Raw genomic sequence first — 17,969 nt, 5'->3', positions numbered from 1 at the left:
TTCCCTCAAATAGTAACATGCTTTGTGAAAATAATTGTACACGCTAACGGAAGATCACGCGTCGATTAGCCACATAACAAAAGTTCTGGCTTGAATACCTGGTGTGATTTCATTCGCTTTATTTTCATGCTATTTATTGACGATTTGTACCAAGTTTGATTACAGTGAGACTTGCCTATGATAATTGGATAGTTAGTGCTCGGTAATATTATATTATTAGCTTTTACCCGCGTCCCGAGAAATCCGTTTCTTTAAACCGGGTAAATAGTAGCCTTTGTCCTTTCTCAGGATCTAGAGTCTAGACTACCTAGCTGTGTACCTGCCCTTCATTTAAACATTTCGATTGAGTAGTTTTGGCGGTAAAAAGATAGAGTTCCTTACTTATGTATTTCATTTCCATTCGTTTTCCCAATATTTACTTAGTGATTACATAAGCCATGTTAAATTGGAGGTCTTTTTCCGAAGCCTTCTTAATCTAATTGAACGATTCTTTTGATGTGTCAGGTTTCGGCCAGTTGTCGGCCAGGTGGAAAATATTCAGAGATTGTGCTCTGAGCCGGATAATTTCTATAGACTCCGCTGGGTCGTGAATTACAAGCTCCTTTATAATTAACCATGAATTCATACCTAATTTTATGGAAAGATACAGTATCTGTTCCCTATAGAAATACCTAGGAATATCGCGTACCTACGTGAAGTTATTTACCTACCACCGGACAAATTTGCTTTGAGATAATAGCTTGTCAATAGTTTGGACAAATAGATGCGATACTATATATCAATGCAATAGTATGACAGAAGCAATCAGGAAGTGAGCCGTCCGTGAGGCAGTGTTCGTAGTAAATCCGGTAGCCCAACTTCGTCCGTGTCCCATTGACCTAGATACGCGCCCTTGAACCCCGACCCCGCACCCCGACACCCGCACGCTCCCGTGACGTCATAAATGCCCTCCGCAAGCATTGTCTTTTAAGTATATTGTTTTGTTCTAAAAAAAGAATAGCTGTAATGTATGTCAACAAAGATATTGTATCTATTCTATTGGAACACAGAGGGATAGACACAGCGAGGAAAGCGCCCCGATAAAAGGTCTCCTTGCGGTTAGAGGACGTGTCTAGATATTGATTATGAGGTTTTCTTCAAAGGATCTCTGAATTAGTTATGTTTTTTTTTGTTTTAATTCCCGAAACCTTTAAAACCAAGACATGCTATTATTTCTTTGTTTTTTTTTTATTTGCTTTGATTTCTTTTCTATGTTCAAAAACAATTTTTCTAAAACACTCGTGAAGGTTAGAAAAAATTAAAGTTTATGTTCAGAGACTTCAAAAATATATCGGTAATAAAAAAGGAAAACTTTTGAACATAAATAACAATATTTATTTTACACGGCGTTCTGCTGTACCTAGGTTAAATAATGAATTCTTATTTATGCCCCGTAAACAAGCTGAACAATGCCAATCAACGAATAAAAGTGAAGCCAAGTTAATTGCATGTTTGATGTTTGTGAAACGAATGACTGCAGTTTATTCAATGCAGTTTCTGCGTTATTGCAGTGTGAAATGCTTCACTCACATACTCATAATACAATTACGGTGTTTTAACGTCACAGTATTTATTGTCACTGAATATATAGCTCTAGTTCATTCATATTTGGGACCATTTGGAGTACTAATGACATTAAGGATAAACCAGAGTAGGTGTGTGTTAAAAATTATCTATATAGCCTTTTATAAAAATTTTAATTTACATTTCAGTTTAAGTGTTCACCTATCCTCGAGTATCCCCAACGGTTCTTATATTTTTCAGAAGGTTTCTTATAACATACAGGCTCATTACCAGGTTCGTATAGAAATGAGATAAGGAAATACACGCGGAATGCTGTTTTTTCCGCGTTTCAAAATACCGCATGATTCTCTTTCAAGGATCGAACCTTGAGAGAAATTAATGGCACGCTGATTCCTAATTTATGACACCGACACGCTCACCCCTTTGTTACATGTTACATCTCTGAAAAACAACTTACGTAAAATCCACAGCTCTTTTATTGGCTATAAACGATCCATTAGGTAAAAGCTTTTTATATATTTTCAGGTATGAATGTAACTTTGAATATTAAATGCATATAGGACTCTGTTCGTTGCCAAAAATATCGTCATATGAAAGTCAATTTCATTGGATATTTTTGTGGAAACATAAATCTTTTATGTTCTGGAAATAACGGAATTATTTAGTAGCAAATACCGGCCAGTTCAGTTCACTGACGCCTCGTGGCGCTTGTAGGCAAATTTTCCATTTGGTTGTCTGTGGTTTCAGCTTGTTTTCCAAACCAGTGGCTTGCGCAAATCTATTGCCGTGGAGACATTAGGTTAGCACATGTATGTGCAGGTGAAATTGCTACAATTTGGTGACAAACAATAGCACAGATTATTTAGTTTTACCTTCTCATTTAATTGACTATTTTATTGAATTGTGGATTGTGGCAGATCTTTTATTTATACTTGAAATAATCGCCTGTCTCCCAATCGAATTTACAGCACTCAATGTGCGCTATGTATTTTGAGTGATTGTTGTAACTTGTTATTTACTTAATACAAGTTCAAATAAAAAACTACCGTCTTGTACATTTTGTAACGGTATTTTCTCACAAAGTAAATAAATGAGGCAAGTTACAATGTAGTAGGTAGCTGACGGACTACAAACTACTTCTAATCTGTTGTATTTTCGCATTAGTTATTTAAAGTTCAAGAACAAAGCTTTCTCGCTCGGCTGTTGTAGGGGTACTCAGCGGTACCGTTTTTAGAATTACTTCAAGCCCATTTAGCGCCCACTTCCGTTCAGCGATATGACTGGAAATTCACTCGTTCAGTACTAAACGTCTTTTAAAATTCAATTAGTGAACTATTTTGCATATTCTTTACTTGGAAATGCTACGAGAATGGTGAAAGTATGTAAACTATATTTTTTATTCAAGTTTCTTTAATATGTCTATTTATTTCCCGTTCGTCTTGCATGAGCAACAAAATTGCAAAAGACGCTGTTTGTTGTCGCCCTAAAACTCGAGAATGTCTTGACCGATTCGGCTTATTTCGGTTTCAAAATCTTTGTAGAGGTCCAGGAAAAATTTAAACGCTACGACGTTTCCTGCCTCAGTTAGTTATCGCTAAAAGTATAACCATAAGTAAGTAGTCATTATAATTGTTAAATTCATACCCATTTTTGGTTGTTAAACGTGGTACAAACTTACGTAGTGCGTAAGTAGCATCTAGATAAGTACTACTTCCGTCCATTTCGCCACAGACCGTTAGTTGTACTTTATGTGTCCCATGGGCACTTAACAAGCGTAACTAGAGGATTAGACTGTACCATGTGTACGGAATTAGCACGTTATGTAATGAAGCAAATCTTGTTAGCTACATAGAACAGAACAAAACACAAGGAATGAATGAATCAGGTAACATCATTTCTTGTTTTTATTCATAATGTTTTAAAAAGTAATAAAATAAATCTGTACTTATAGTATAATGTAATTTAGCCATTATTTTGAGTTGAGAGATACAAATTCTGTCTCAACGTACTAGTCAATATTGAGAGGTCTTGTAAGAAAGACGTCATGCTAAGAAGGGACTCATAAAAAGATAAAAATATTTAAAGTCCTTAAGACTCTTTATTCGGAACTTGAGGACAAAACTTCTGGGATAACATTCTTTGCCTTTTTTCGCAAAAGTTGCTGGGTGCCCCTCGTAAGGCTTCAAGAGATATAATCATCAAGATGAGTAGGTCAAGTATATTGTACTTGCTTTAAAACCAAACATTTTTCATTCAGGAAAGGTTTACATTTTTTAAATATGTAAATTGCTCTCTGCTTACATGTTAACTAGCTTTTGCCCGCGACTTCGTTCGCATGATATAGTGACTTCCGGCATATTTTTGGATTGACCTATAGATGGCGCTATATGTCCGGAATATTTTTTTTTTTTGAAATAAAAACTATCCTATGTCCTTTCTCAAGTTCTAAACTATGTCTGTACCAAATTTCACACAAATCGGTTCAGTAGTTTAGGCGTGAAGAAAAGACAGACAGACAGACAGAGTTACTTTCACATTTGTAATATTAGTTAGGATTAGGAATTATGGCCATGGGTACTCCTGGTCAAAAAGTTAAGTAAAAATGAAATATGTTAAATGAAAACTGCTTAGTAACAGCTTAATTAAATCCAGTTTGAAGTGGTCCTATGTTCATAAGTTTGACCAATCCCTTCTTAGTAGTTATTAGTTAAGGTAAGTTTTCCCAAGAAATATTTTTTAAATTTGCTCAAAGCAAAGGCTAAGAGATTGTTCTTATTTATAAGTCAACCTGTAGCAATATTTCAGTGAAGTAGGCAAATTGAAAAAAAAAAAGCTTCGAGTCTATTTTCGGGCGAGCGACTGCAGAATTAAATTTATAAGGTAGAAGCAGACAGTGTGCCTAACTCCCAAAGGAGCCAGTGAACTTCGTTCTTGAAAAAGTGGATTTTACGGCTGTACTTTCTACGAGTCTAAAAGGTTTTTTTATTAACTTACGGCGCATAGGCGCAATTAGGGTACGATACGGAGCAGTCTTGTTTACGATCGAAAACATTTTTCTAAGTTCGTATGTTTTTATAGATGGCCAAATGTTTCAGGATTTACAAGAAGTGAGTTTTTTCGTGTTGAAGGATACCTAGACGTTATATGAATATTGAAAAAAAAGCTATAAAACAACTTTCAAGTAATTGCAATTTGTAAATCAAGAATGAAAAATTATTCGAGTAACAAATTTTGGTATCTAACATCATGCAAATTCCTATCAGGAACTCTTCGGAAAAGCTAATAAAGTAAAATGTATTCTGTTGTGTAGGTATCTTGGAATGTCCTACTGGCAGTAAAAATGTATGTGACATGAAGTGGCACGGCGTAAAAGTGTTATAAAGTTCTAGGGTGCGATGGTAGTCAGTTGGCGGTCGCTCGCTGCTTGGCCTAACGCCAGGCGCTCATCCGTCCATCCTTGGAACTTGCCGAGATAAATTATCACATACAAATTGCATCCGTTTGGCCAATTTCTTTCAATAATATATAAGACTGAGTAGTTTTATTACTGTCAACTGTTGCACTGATTTGTAAATTGTTTCAGTTTTTGGTTTTACAAAACGTGAACTTAGTAAACTTAATCTAACTTACTTAGTAAACTTTGCCATAGTTTTCATAAGTAGGTAATGCATTAATTTTTACTCATTTTACATAAAAGCTTAGTTTCTACGATCGATACTACAATGAACTGTAGCAACCTTTATACATTATTGTCAATTCTAATTGTTTGTTTAGTTAACAACAACTTCAATAAGGTTTTGAACTTATGACCTTTGTCTAGTCAGTAACCCCTTAGCCTCAACCAGTAAGTAAGTGGCTATGCAGACAATTTATTTTTAGTCTAGCCACCTTTTGTTTTGCATATGGAAAGATAGGGTAAAGTAATTAGAAATAGGTTTATAGAAGACTTACTCAATGATCTAAGAACATAATTATTTTATGAAATTAAATCAAATGGGCATGTAGGAAAGCTCTCAGTAATTTTATGTACTAGCACGGAATGCTGAAACAAAAGTTACAAGAATTTTATTGTTGACGTTAATTCTATATTATTGAATTAAATATGTATCGTGTGACCGCAGTGCAGACGTTATGCAACAGACCGACAGACGAGCGTTGTTAACGTTTCATCAACTGCCGACGTCATGTCACTTGTGGACTTCAAACAGCTAAGAGTTATGACTCCCGCGGGAACTTTTAGGCAAAAGTAAAACGATAAAATGATGTTTATAACGTTAGAAGAATTAGGAATTAATATAGACTAGCGAGCGCTTACGGAAGCTTTATAAGTTAGTACTTAGGTACATGTAATATATGTGTGTATTTGGATTTTACTTGGCTAATCATGGATGACAAGTTATACCTATCTGAAATACAAACGGTTTTAATAGGGATTTTTGTTAACTTGGTTTGATATTTGGTGTTATTTGCGCTAAATTAAACTTAAACAAAACTTTGAAATGGATTAAAATGTACTAGTGTTTTGTCCATCTAGGTTACATGGATTAGAATGTCGCGCACCTATATAAATATTTCAGATGGCAGGTGCAATTGAAAACGGGCCAAATTGGGCCATTGTAAATAAGAACTCTGAAAGTTGCCAAAAATTAAAATATTTGTATAAATGGAGAATATGTAGATGATGAAAAAAGGTTATATTTTTTTACTACTCATTTCTATATCTACGGAAAAAGTATTTTTACCTGCGAAAATAATTTAAAGCCTCTGTACTATTGTTTTATGATAGAACAAAATGGTTTCAGTTTCTGCCGTATGTAGATTCATTTCACGTTTATTTGGCTGCCTTTCGGCTATGAAATGGCGGCGCATTGTGTGCAGGGAACAATAAAAAGTCGTGCGTTTTCCTAATTAGCTCCACCAGCACACGATGTGGATTCTTATTGTATTTTACTTCACAGACCTACGAAATGGTTAATGATTCATAAATGATGAAAGTAAGCACCTATTAGACTTGCATTATAGAAACGGAATTGTGATGTTTTTTTACCTTAGTTAAATGTATTGTATATTCTATATCGTTTTTTTTTAAACGAATGTATAAAGCAATCGGACCATGGAAGCGTTCATAGATTTGTTCTTCATCCAGTTGCGCGCATGGTTCCCTCGGGATGTAAGTACGGAAAGCAACTTATAACATTGCATTAACTTTATCTTAGCTATCTTTATTCAAAGATCGATCGTTGCAGCTAGTTATTATACTGTAAAATATCTACTAAAATAAATAAAATAATTAAAAATAATTCTTCAACTTAACTTCCTTCGGAAGAAGCACCTACTCTGTAAACATAAACTGACTGATTACCGAGAACCCTGCAAATTAATGCTATGCACACGCTAATACACGACAGTAATTTCATGCCAGACACTTTCATAAATCAGCGCCTCATAAGACCACATTTATCAAGCTTTCATTGCTGACGAAATATCACGAAGAAATAAATTTTATACTGTAATTAAAAGTCGTGAATTGTAATTCGGAGGGTATTTACGCTGTTTACGTACCTTTTAGCGTGTAGGTGCGTGTTTCGAAAGGGCCGAGGTGACCGGAAGGCGACCGCCCGCCACCGGACATCGCGCCCAATGGTCGGAAGCCTATTTTGTACTTAAGCCCTCATTACGGACTTTGTGACAGTTTACGACACAGATGTACTTCAAGCAACTGTCGGGACTTTGACATAAGGTCTTTGTAGATTACGTAGCTGAACCTCTGTAATGAATAGATGAAACTAGTTCAGCGGCAAACTAATAATAAGATGGGTATGTTTCCAAATGATAGCAAAAAGTTTACAGATAATTTCAGGGATTGTTTTCAACTATATTTTCAGATTATTCTATATGATGTGACTAATTATAAACCTAATGTGTAACTTTTTAAAGCACACTCAAAACCATTCAGTGCAACCATTCTAATTTGATGAAGTGTACCTAAGATATCAATCAAAGGAAATTACTTGTAAACTCATAGAATATGAGCAGTTTCCTCCGTGCTCAGTGGAATTTGAAGTCCATGTTTAACAAAGGACAATAATATTGCATGTGTACAAACCATAATTCAATACACTTAGGTATTCGCTGAATTTCCTACTAGAACTATTGGACTAGTGTAACTTCATAGTTTCTGTTATTTCGATACCCAATGTTCGTACAACTTTAGCAGTAGTAACTATTAGTTAATCCGTACTTGTTACCACAATGATAGTATTGTTTCAACGATACAAAATAATGATGAACTCCTTAATACTCCGTGAACTCTCAGTAATTAAAAACCGCGAGCTCAGAGCGTGTCTTTTCAAAAGTGTGTTACCACAAAAGCTGACCAAGTGAAAAATGCCGCCGCAACTCATTAGGGTGTGACGAACTTTAAGAGCCACATAAAGCTTTATGTTCTGCTCACTTGATGTTGCACAATCGCTTTGAAAATGAGAAAATGATGGCAGTTCGGACAGGCCAGCGGTGAAAAGTAAAACTTGACAAAGCTTCCTTTCAAATAAAAGAGTCCACCCAACGAAATTATATTCACTTAAGACATTTTGTGTTTAAAATGCAAAATTGCTCTTGGCAACGGCTTGTAAATAATTGAAAACAATGAATGAACCGGAGTGTCCATGAAAAATGTATGTCGTGGTTCACGATCGAAGCTCGAGTCGACGGTCGCATAAATTGGACCGCGCCCAGGTGTTACGCTTACTACTTCCTTCGCTAAATTGCCTAGTACCGCGGTTCCTACTGCGAATTATGTCCTTTCCCTGCCACTTTATGCCTCTTATGAAAAACTTGTCCCGATTCTAGCAACTCTTTTAATAACAAATTTTAGTGTGTACAGTCCCGGAGTGAGAAGGAATATTTTATGACTTAGCACCGGCACAGCGAGCTTTATAGCCCGGAATATTTCTTTAAAGTTACACCTAGATTCTGTTTGTAGTTTTTAGTATTATTACTTTTATTTAATAGCTTTAGTTCCATCTCATGCAGATTAGTAAATGTTTATTGAAGACGGACAATTTTAGTTCAAAAGAATGGGTTTGATGTTAATTAGAGAACTTCACATGTGATATTTTGTAACATCATAGGTAATTGTTGGCTTTGGTTGTTCCAGAAAGCATCGTGACCCCCGGCATGAGGTCGGGGGAGGCGGGCGAGGGTTCGGAGCTGGCCGAGTTCGGCGCGCGCTGGCCCCCGCCCTACAACCAGGGCTACGGGTGGACGCGCTCCGCCACGCCGCAGCATCCACCCGCGCATCACCTTGCCAGGCACTCCAGGAGCCACCAGGTACGTACTTACCACATCAAAATATTCACAACATTAAACAGTGTAAATATACTGAGTTATTTTAAAACCTCCTCCAATGAGAAAAAGGTTGGAAATAGTGCATTTCCAAATGGTCATTTTTTTAAATGTCGGGACACGTCTTCACACACGGTCAGATAGCCTCGTAGTACGTTATTAATTAACTTTTGTTATGGGTGTTAGCACAGCTGATAAACTACATAGTATAACACCCAGACCACGGCCGACAAGCATGCTTAATATGCTTATCATACAAATGTGGACCGAACCGGGAATCGAACTTGGGATCTCAGATTCGGCAATCCGGCGTGGTGACCATTGCGCCATCGAGGTCGTTAATCCTCTATCACAAAAAAACTGTTGTAATGTCACATTTCACCTTTATCTAGTACCACTCGCGTATAAGCTAAGTCAATGATTCCTCATAATGTGTGTTCCACATATCAAAGTAGCTTTTTGTATGGAACCTCTGTGTAGGTTTCACTCCCCATCTCAAGGGAATCTCTTCGCGTACCCATATAAAAAGAAGTCTGTAACTGCCTCTAGGGTTTTTTATTTAGTTCTAACATTTATAGTGAGTGAACAGTGCTCTCAGTGTTGTTTATTGTAACTACATAGTTCCCTTCGAATCCTGTCAACCCTACAAATCCTTGATCGGCACTTTTCACAAGTCCTGTTTAAGTAAGCCCTTTACTGAAACTTGAGCCAAATACTCACTGATTAAATGGGTTGGTATAGTCCTTAAGTTTGTAACGGCTTTATCTTTGGACCTACGTCAATACTGCCAGCATACATCTGTATCAAATGTGACTTCGACGTATGAAGCTACACAGATTGCTACCCACAGAAATAGAAGACTTTTCACGAATATTATTTGTTATACATAATATGTTCAGTATAAAATAATATGTATAACATACATATTATTTCATCATCATTGTTTCTCAATATCGGTCAATTGCAATACCTGCCACAATATTGTGTAAGTTATTGCAAATATCTATAACACGCAACTTTAGAAAAACTGCTAAATGGGTCAGTGAATGTCGGTCGTATGCGGTTTCTCTTTATTGGAGCAGTGCTTTGTCCGAAACTTCTCAATTGGCTTGGACACAGTTTTTATTACTGGCAAGTAAAATTTAAAATCCATTCTAGAACACAAATAGTTCGTGCGACCATAAATTGGCTTCTATAACAATCCGTCGCAAATATTCCGTGGAAAAGGTATAATTCGAAAACGTAAATAATGACTAACACCTCAGTATTCAAGTTCTGTAACACCAACTTAACTTTATCTTTTGGCATTTTGCCACCAATTTTTATTTAAATATACGTGCTGTCAAATCTTTAAAGTAGTTCCAATAATTGCATCATGGATTGGATTTTTTTAACGTCTACGACTAGAATTGTAATATTTAGCTATACTTTAATCACCTAATTAGGTGTTCAGTGATATGACATTTTATTAAAAACCCTGATTATATAAAAATTGTTGACCTTTATTTAATACCTTACCAAATCAAGTTTAGGGAGGATATATTATTTGAAGTCAATCGTTTGTGTCTTTTAATTATAGTTACCGGCAATTCTGTGTTAATGTAATGTTGAGTCGCAGAATGATTGCATGCAATCAGTGGTTGCAGGACAACCGGCACACAAGCTACGAGGCAGAGGACGCGCGAGGCAGGGCGCGGGGAGGGGTGTACTACTCTCCGCCGGGCACCTCGTACACCATCGTCGAGAGGCCAGCCTCGTCCCACGGCCACCATACCTCGTACTCGCACCACTACGCGGGGAAGCTGTCCCGGGCGCCTTACCTCGGCTCCACTACCATTGCTAATAGTGCAGGTGATATGATTCAACCTCTCGATCTATAAAGGCTTATGAAATTAGGAAGTCCTCAGAACCTGTCCTTACTGATATAGGAAATGGGTCATTCAGCACCATATCCGCACAGCAAGCATAGTCTGTAAGCGTCAGTAGGTTAGATGATGTTTCTTACTGTATACTTATGTGATAATTTGTTTGTAGCTGGAGCAACGAGCTTACGAAACAGCACGAATCACCTGAGCGCAGCAAACGGCAAGAAGCGGCCGATATCCCCGGAGCAGGTGCTGCGGCTGTTCGGGCAGGGCGGCGCTGCGGCGCTGGGCAAGGCACTGCCGCCGTCGCACCCCCCCGCGCCGCTGCCCGCGCCCCTGCCTGCGCGCAGGCACTCGCCCGCCAGCAGCCCCAGCAGCACTACGCACCATGTAAGTGCTCTTAATGCAACCCTAATTGCATTATTTAGATGTTACTCGGATCTAATTGGAGCACTACCAAATTAGCCTGCTACAGCGCCAGCCCGTAATTCAGGTTAATTCCGAGAACGTTCGTGATTAATTAGAGTATCAATGATAGGAAAACTCTCTGCTACGTTATTCATAACTAACTGGTGTGTGCTTTCAATGTAAATAATTAGCTTAGTTATAGTAGCATATTAGGAATAGAACTTGGTTCGATGTTACAGTTGCTCTACAATACTGAAATTAGTCATTTATATTTAATGGGACCTTGAATTTCAACAGCTGTTGAAATTGCGGTGCAGCAATTACTGAATCAATAAACGTATCGTCAAGGATTTCAGTCGGTGAATTAAAGTTCCAAAAATAGGTAAATATGAGGTACAGCGGGGCGGGGGGTGTCATGTGTCTAAATTATTCCAGGGTGAGGCCGTGCTCGCCAGTCGATACCACTACTTTATTCATGACCACAGCGGCGACCGTTTAGGTGCCCACAATATGGACATGACCACAAAGAAATTAATGGATTTTGCTTTATTCGCATATCTACATAGGATGCTTGAATAAAAATTACTGGATTAGGCTATATATTTCTCATACCATTAAGGCCGAAAACAGAATACTGATAGGATGCCTGAAAAAAGCTTGTATTTTATAAAAAAAAACATTGTTAACTAGTATGTGTGGGAGTGTCCACACAAAACTTATGGTGTCATGGTCAACCGCGGCCACGACTGTCATCGGCACGTTCAGTCGCTGTCAGGAGACAGCCACGCTTACAGTGTCCCTATCTAATTAAACTTTATGAACAGTAAAAGTAAAACACCAACCAATTTTTGATTCCACGTAAACTTTTCTAACTTTATCGTAAAAACGTTAGGGTGGTGTCGTGCCGTTTGACCCAATTACATTGTTTTTTTTTCAAACGCGAGTACGATAAATATTTCAATTTGTGAACGACGGACGAGTTGCCGTCGACGGTGCCGGTCTCATTTTCTCCTAACTGACGTAGTTAGTCGGTAGACATCGAATTTAAAATCGTTTAAAGTGTTACAAGTAACGCCACACTTTTTAAAGCCTTTCTTAGTAATTATATTAGACTATTAGGAAGAATGAGTGTGTAGAGGTTCTCCAAACAGTGCGTGATGTTTCTCAGTACAAGTTGGTTCAGAGACAACGTACATTTAACAGACGTTCCAAATTGGATTCCACCGAGAACAATGAGGTAAATTAGAAGTTTAGCCCTACTTATAAACTTTATGTGGTGTCTTGTTAAAGATATATACTTAGGTGACTTACTGCGATAAGGTTCAACACACGTTTGAAATTACTTTATTCACGTGAAAAGTTGAATCTGAAAACTTGTGTGCAGTAATAGCTGTTTTAGAACTTTTGGTTTAAATCAATTAAAGTGTACTTAGGGGCTATTAACATCGCAAACTGAAAGCGAGCAGTTAATCATTGTTGGAAAGTGTGAGGTATCTTTAGTAAAGTTGTATGAGCGTCAGTACTCCCAACAGAATTGCTGGTGAGCGATTACAGCCGGGATACACTTGTTGATATTAATCTTCATATAACATAAATGTTCGTGTAGTACCTATACACTAATGGACTTACTTAAATTAGTTAGGTACATACAACTTTAAAGTGGAGATATACAACCTAATCTAAAGTAGATAGGTACTTTATGTATTAGAAGCATCGACAATGTTGTGCGAAAAGAAAACAATTCCTCAAAGATAATTTGTTTTACTATCTCCGTCAAGTCCTCAGCATCAATTTATATTCTGTAACGGACACTTAAATCGACGTCGAATAAAATATGCACGAGTATTGTACAGTATAAGCTAAAACATAGTTGTGAAGCAAATCTCGGGCGAGATCCGATGAAAGTATTCGCGGTGCGGATCGCTTGCAGCGCGGCTCGGGAGCGCGAGGCGTGGGCGGCGCCCGGCGCGCCAGCCGGGGGCGGCCGGCTTCTACAACTTCTTTGAGATGTTAAACGTTCGCCTCGAGAAACATTGTTTACGCAAAAGAGGGGCGCGCGGTTTATTGCTTATGAACGCCGCCTCCACTACAATATTGAAGGAAACAATTCTTGCTGAAGTCACTCGCGTTTCTAGATATCATTTCCTTTTCCTATATTTAGATCAAAATACTCTTTTGTATTGCACCTTATTGAAGTATAAAGGATTAGAATTTTATTACTTGCAAGCACGCAGCTAGCAGGTATGTGTTTGTATTATTATTTTGGGAAAACGCCACCAAACATGCCAGCCAGGTCGCGGTGTAATGTAAAGGAAACACGTCATTTAGTGAAAAATTAATAAATGCGGAAAGCGACTGTACCTTATCCAATAAATTTTGCTACCTACTCATACCTACGTGTATTTTTAACGCGACCGAGCGTGTGGCGAATGTGTGGTTTTATACCCCTGTGGAACGAGTTTAGGAATCAGTTTGGGGGTTTTATTGTTTCCTAAGCGGTTATTGTCCTTTTTTATTGATGTAAAATTATACACAGTCATCTACAAATAATTTCGAGCACTATTAAAATCTACAAAGTACCGATAGAAGTACAATGTTAAATCGTATTTTTTCCGAGGTGAAACTGTTTAATCATTAAATACTTTGTACCGCTCTACGATCGTATAATTAAATGAAAGATTTTGATTCTTCACATAAAAAGTTTGCATGCTAATCAATAAACAGCCACGATAATTCAGAGATCGTAATTTGACAAGCTTCTGTTGAATAACAAAAGGGACGCTTTCATTTTTACACAAACATAATTTTGTTTAAGGAGCGAACGGGCCCATCGTTTACGCCTTTCATCTCTCAAATATAAACAGACCTATAAATGAAAGAAATTAACGAGTTGAATGTTAAAGTACGTAATTGCTGTATTTATACATAGAAAACTGAGAACAAAATTGCTAACCAGCTTCAAACAAATTACATATTTCATCACGTATTTGTAAAAGTAAACATTGGTCTGATCTTAAAGACTGTCGACCATTGCGAAGGATCTATTCACCAGATGTATATTTTTGCGTACATAAGCTTGTGGCACATTATAGCAACACGGCAACAGCACGGCAACAGCACGGCAGCAGCACGGTGTCGCCTCGAATTAAGACTACGGCTAGCTGCCAGCGCGCCAACCACGCGCTGTCCGCTCGCCGTCGGCGCGCCGTCCGCTCGCCGTCGGCGCGCCGGCCGCGAGGTGTAAGCTTGCTGTCACCGCAAACTCAATATTATTTTAAGACGATTATGATTGATGTTATGATTGAACTCGACGTAATGACGTTGTTTCGCTGCCGGCTCGGAGTCGGCGCGCAATTAGCACGCCGTCGGCGCGCTGTAGGCATGAGGACCGCTCGCTTGCAGCACGCGGGCGGCGAGTCGAGTTGTGTGGTAGCGGCAAGCACGCTGACTGCTCGCCGTTGGCTTTTTCATATTGACATTACGAAATATATTATAATATACAAGATTTAATGCTCTAAATTGAATGACAACTTAAATGCTGTTGTGGAGCCGTGCTGTTGCGGTGCCGCTATAATGTGCCATAACCTTTATTCTCAAGATTTTGTTGAGTACAAACAATAGAGATTATTTTCCGAAATCTGAGCGTTACATATAGGAAAATATTTCAAAATATATTAGCTAATGTCTGCATCTGCGCACTTTTTGAAAGAACACATTGAATAGCGATTAAATATCTCTGTAGCTAAAGTATACTGTTTGTTGGCAGGCAATATACCGTGGTGGTGACCGGGAGCGTGAACGTCCGTATTCGTCGGGCGGGGTGCCGCCGCCGCCGGCGGAGCCCGCCACGCGGACCGTCACCATGAGCCGGGACCCCGCTGACTCGCATGGCTTTGGCATCTGTGTCAAAGGAGGGAAGGAGGCAGGTGGGACCTTAACTGAAATTCTTTCTTTTTTGTGTGATAATAAACACGTGACCAGCCTCATAAACTTTAGGAGAACGAAATTATGGTTATTTACAGGGTTGATATAGGCTTAACACTTCATTTAAGTACTTATACATACAGGGTGAAAACTTGATTGATGTTGCCTATGAAATGTTTCTTCAACTATATACAGAAAACCTTTTACTTTATGCAAAAAAATTGCGGACAACGCCCTAAATATAGAAGCACCATATTTTATTATTTCAGTCCAAAATAAAAGACATAAAATCCGCCTCGTCACTAACCAGCAACTGACTAGACAAGAGCGTCCTATCGATTTAAGCTAACGTGGGAGGCACGCAAATAGCTGAGAGCGGTCACTCTAAACAATAACCCCGAGCTATTTGTGATACAAGCTTTACGTTCTATTTGTTCTACTAGCAAAGCCACTTTTTTATGGGTACCACATTAGTACTGAATATGTACGTCTACTATCGTGATTATTTGTTTTTTATTCATAGTAACCCTGTCATTACTCGTTTGAATTCTCTTTCGAGCTGATTAGTTTACTGCTTTTTTAGACTTAACTAGCGAGTGTCTGAGTAGTAATAATTTGCTTATTTACAAAAGCATTCATTATCATTGTTAATTACCTAAATGAATACCTAAACATCTTTGTCAAGAAATGTACCTACTCGCAAATTGTAAAATCCAACCTCATTTCAGTTTTTTCCTTGTGTACGCAAGCATTACAACCTCCTCTGAAACTTTTAAAACAAAATAAAAAAGTATGTCTTGTTCAGTTGGATACGCGGTTGCTTGTGGCAACTTTAAATGATAATCCCGCTCGAGTGAACTGGCAGACGGTACGGCACGGGTTATTCAAATTGCATAAAATCTCTTACTAGAGAGTGGGCTTATTATCCAAGAGACGCACAATAAAATACTTTTGCAATGCTGAAGATGCTTAAGATAATAATTAGCAGGAATAATGTAAATACACTATTGAAAGATTATTGAAATAATATGTTCGATGCAACAAAAAGTTCATGCCTTGTTCAATAAGACAACAAGGCTCACTTTTGTGCAGACATACCAATTCTAAAAGTTCTCCAAGTTTTAATATCCAGCCACAAAGCCAAGATAAGATCCTCCTTGGTTTACATAACCCCCATTGTGAAGGTTACATTGTTGCTACGTTTTCAAATTATGCGCTTTTCATATCTGAATTTGTTCAGGCTGAATACGCTGTAAACAAACACAATCTTCTGATTATTGCAGAGGGTGCACTTTTCTCAAAATTCTAAGGCACAAATAAATATCAATGGTATATAAACTTTTATAGACCATAAGGTGGTTGTTATGCAAAAATGAATAACAAAATGTCTATGGTTTTTGGCGCCAATGAGGGTTTTTGAAATTTTTTCTGCCACCGGGTGGCGCCACGTATGCGTCTGGTCCAAACAGCTGTCAAATAGTATGGAATTGTAGGTGTCGAACTTATTGTTTATTGAAATTCTGTTATATTGGAAGTGTTATTGATTTTATTATGGACTACGGTCAGAATAAGGTTTCCGAACTAAAAATTGAGCTAAGAGAGAGGGTGCAAAAGTCACTGGTACTAAGGAAAAGCTTGTTGAAAATTTTTTTAACACAATATGATTTAGTTTTTTTTATTTACTCAACCGCAATAGTAAAACAATAATGCAGTGCTTTAATTATAAAATAAAAAAAACACTAAAATCGTTCACTATTCATAGTAAAGATAAGCACTTTGACAGTTATTTGGACCTGACGACTCGGTGCTGCCACCTCGTGGACGCCATTTTACGAAACCCTCATTCGAACATGGTTTAAAATGCTTTCTTTTTTTTTTGTTATTTTTGCATGTTTATAAATTGGCTAGTTATAATTTAAGTGTAAAGTTTTAGTTAATGTAATAATATTTAGGCGTAGGTGTGTACATATCGCGAGTGGAGGAGGGATCGGTAGCAGAGCGTGCGGGTCTCCGCCCAGGGGACTCCATTCTGCAAGTCAATGGCACTCCGTTCTCCGGAATTTCGCACGAAGATGCTCTCAAGGTAAGATATTGTACGTCGTAAGGCGCTCTGATAGCTGTATTCGTATTTGGCAAATATACATATACGTACAAGGAACCTTACAAAAACTTTTTAGGTTTATTAAAAGTGACATATATGTTTTAGATGACTGTTATTCTAAATATTATTTAGCAAAGATTTAATATAAGATCTACGCACTTACGAAGCGGCTCATTGAATATCATATTTTATCCTAATCGCCAGTTACAGACTTAAACGTGCTCCTAAATCTTCATTCTGGCATTCGGCCTATTTTAGGTACATAGTTTGAGAGTCAAATAGCTAGGAATCTTCATTAAGTTAATGATGGTAATACCGGTGATATTTGTGAATTACACGGCGATTACATATGACAAGAGGCTCAAGTAAGACCTGTTGCTGCTGGCAGCTTCTGCTGTCGGTAAGCCAAATGACCCTAACTGTCGCGAGCCAAATGCCTTCACTACCACACAGTCTCGCTATAAAGAATGTTTTAAACTGTTAACTTCGGTACACCTGCCAAAACACACAAAGAACCCGGTGTTGTTTAATGGGACATTTGCTTTTCGGGACCCTTGTCATCCTATATTCACAGATCCAGTGATGTATATTTACAGCTGTCGTTAATTCCCATTGGCAAATACGTTCTTATTGACAGCATTAGATGTTATAGTTAATCATAAACACAATAATACAAAAAAAAGAAATATAAGGATTTCCAGATTAAACTGAAAAAAGTTAATGTATATCTACATCGATTCAAAAGAGTTAGGTTTATATTTTTA

General features: G+C 37.8%; 1 protein-coding gene across 6 annotated transcripts in view; it reads left to right on the top strand.

Moving 5' to 3' along the window:
* Dysc (dyschronic) overlaps positions 1-17,969 on the top strand; it is a 64,138-nt gene that overhangs the window by 9,159 nt on the left and 37,010 nt on the right. For 4 of the 6 annotated variants that reach the window (XM_064035300.1, XM_064035301.1, XM_064035298.1 and 1 more), the window contains exons 2-6: positions 8,720-8,892; positions 10,545-10,758; positions 10,942-11,162; positions 14,947-15,106; positions 17,057-17,187. In XM_064035300.1, the coding sequence (XP_063891370.1) occupies positions 8,740-8,892; positions 10,545-10,758; positions 10,942-11,162; positions 14,947-15,106; positions 17,057-17,187 (879 nt within the window). In that variant the 5' untranslated portion in view covers positions 8,720-8,739. The remainder of the gene's footprint in view (positions 1-8,719; positions 8,893-10,544; positions 10,759-10,941; positions 11,163-14,946; positions 15,107-17,056; positions 17,188-17,969) is intronic. The other 2 variants (XM_064035299.1, XM_021330208.3) reach the window with 2 other exon arrangements.

The sequence above is a fragment of the Helicoverpa armigera genome, chromosome 6, assembly GCF_030705265.1.
Source record: "Helicoverpa armigera isolate CAAS_96S chromosome 6, ASM3070526v1, whole genome shotgun sequence".
Taxonomy (NCBI): domain Eukaryota; kingdom Metazoa; phylum Arthropoda; class Insecta; order Lepidoptera; family Noctuidae; genus Helicoverpa; species Helicoverpa armigera.
The sequence above is the reverse complement of the archived record's forward strand: the minus strand, read 5'-3'. Positions and strand labels throughout refer to the sequence as shown.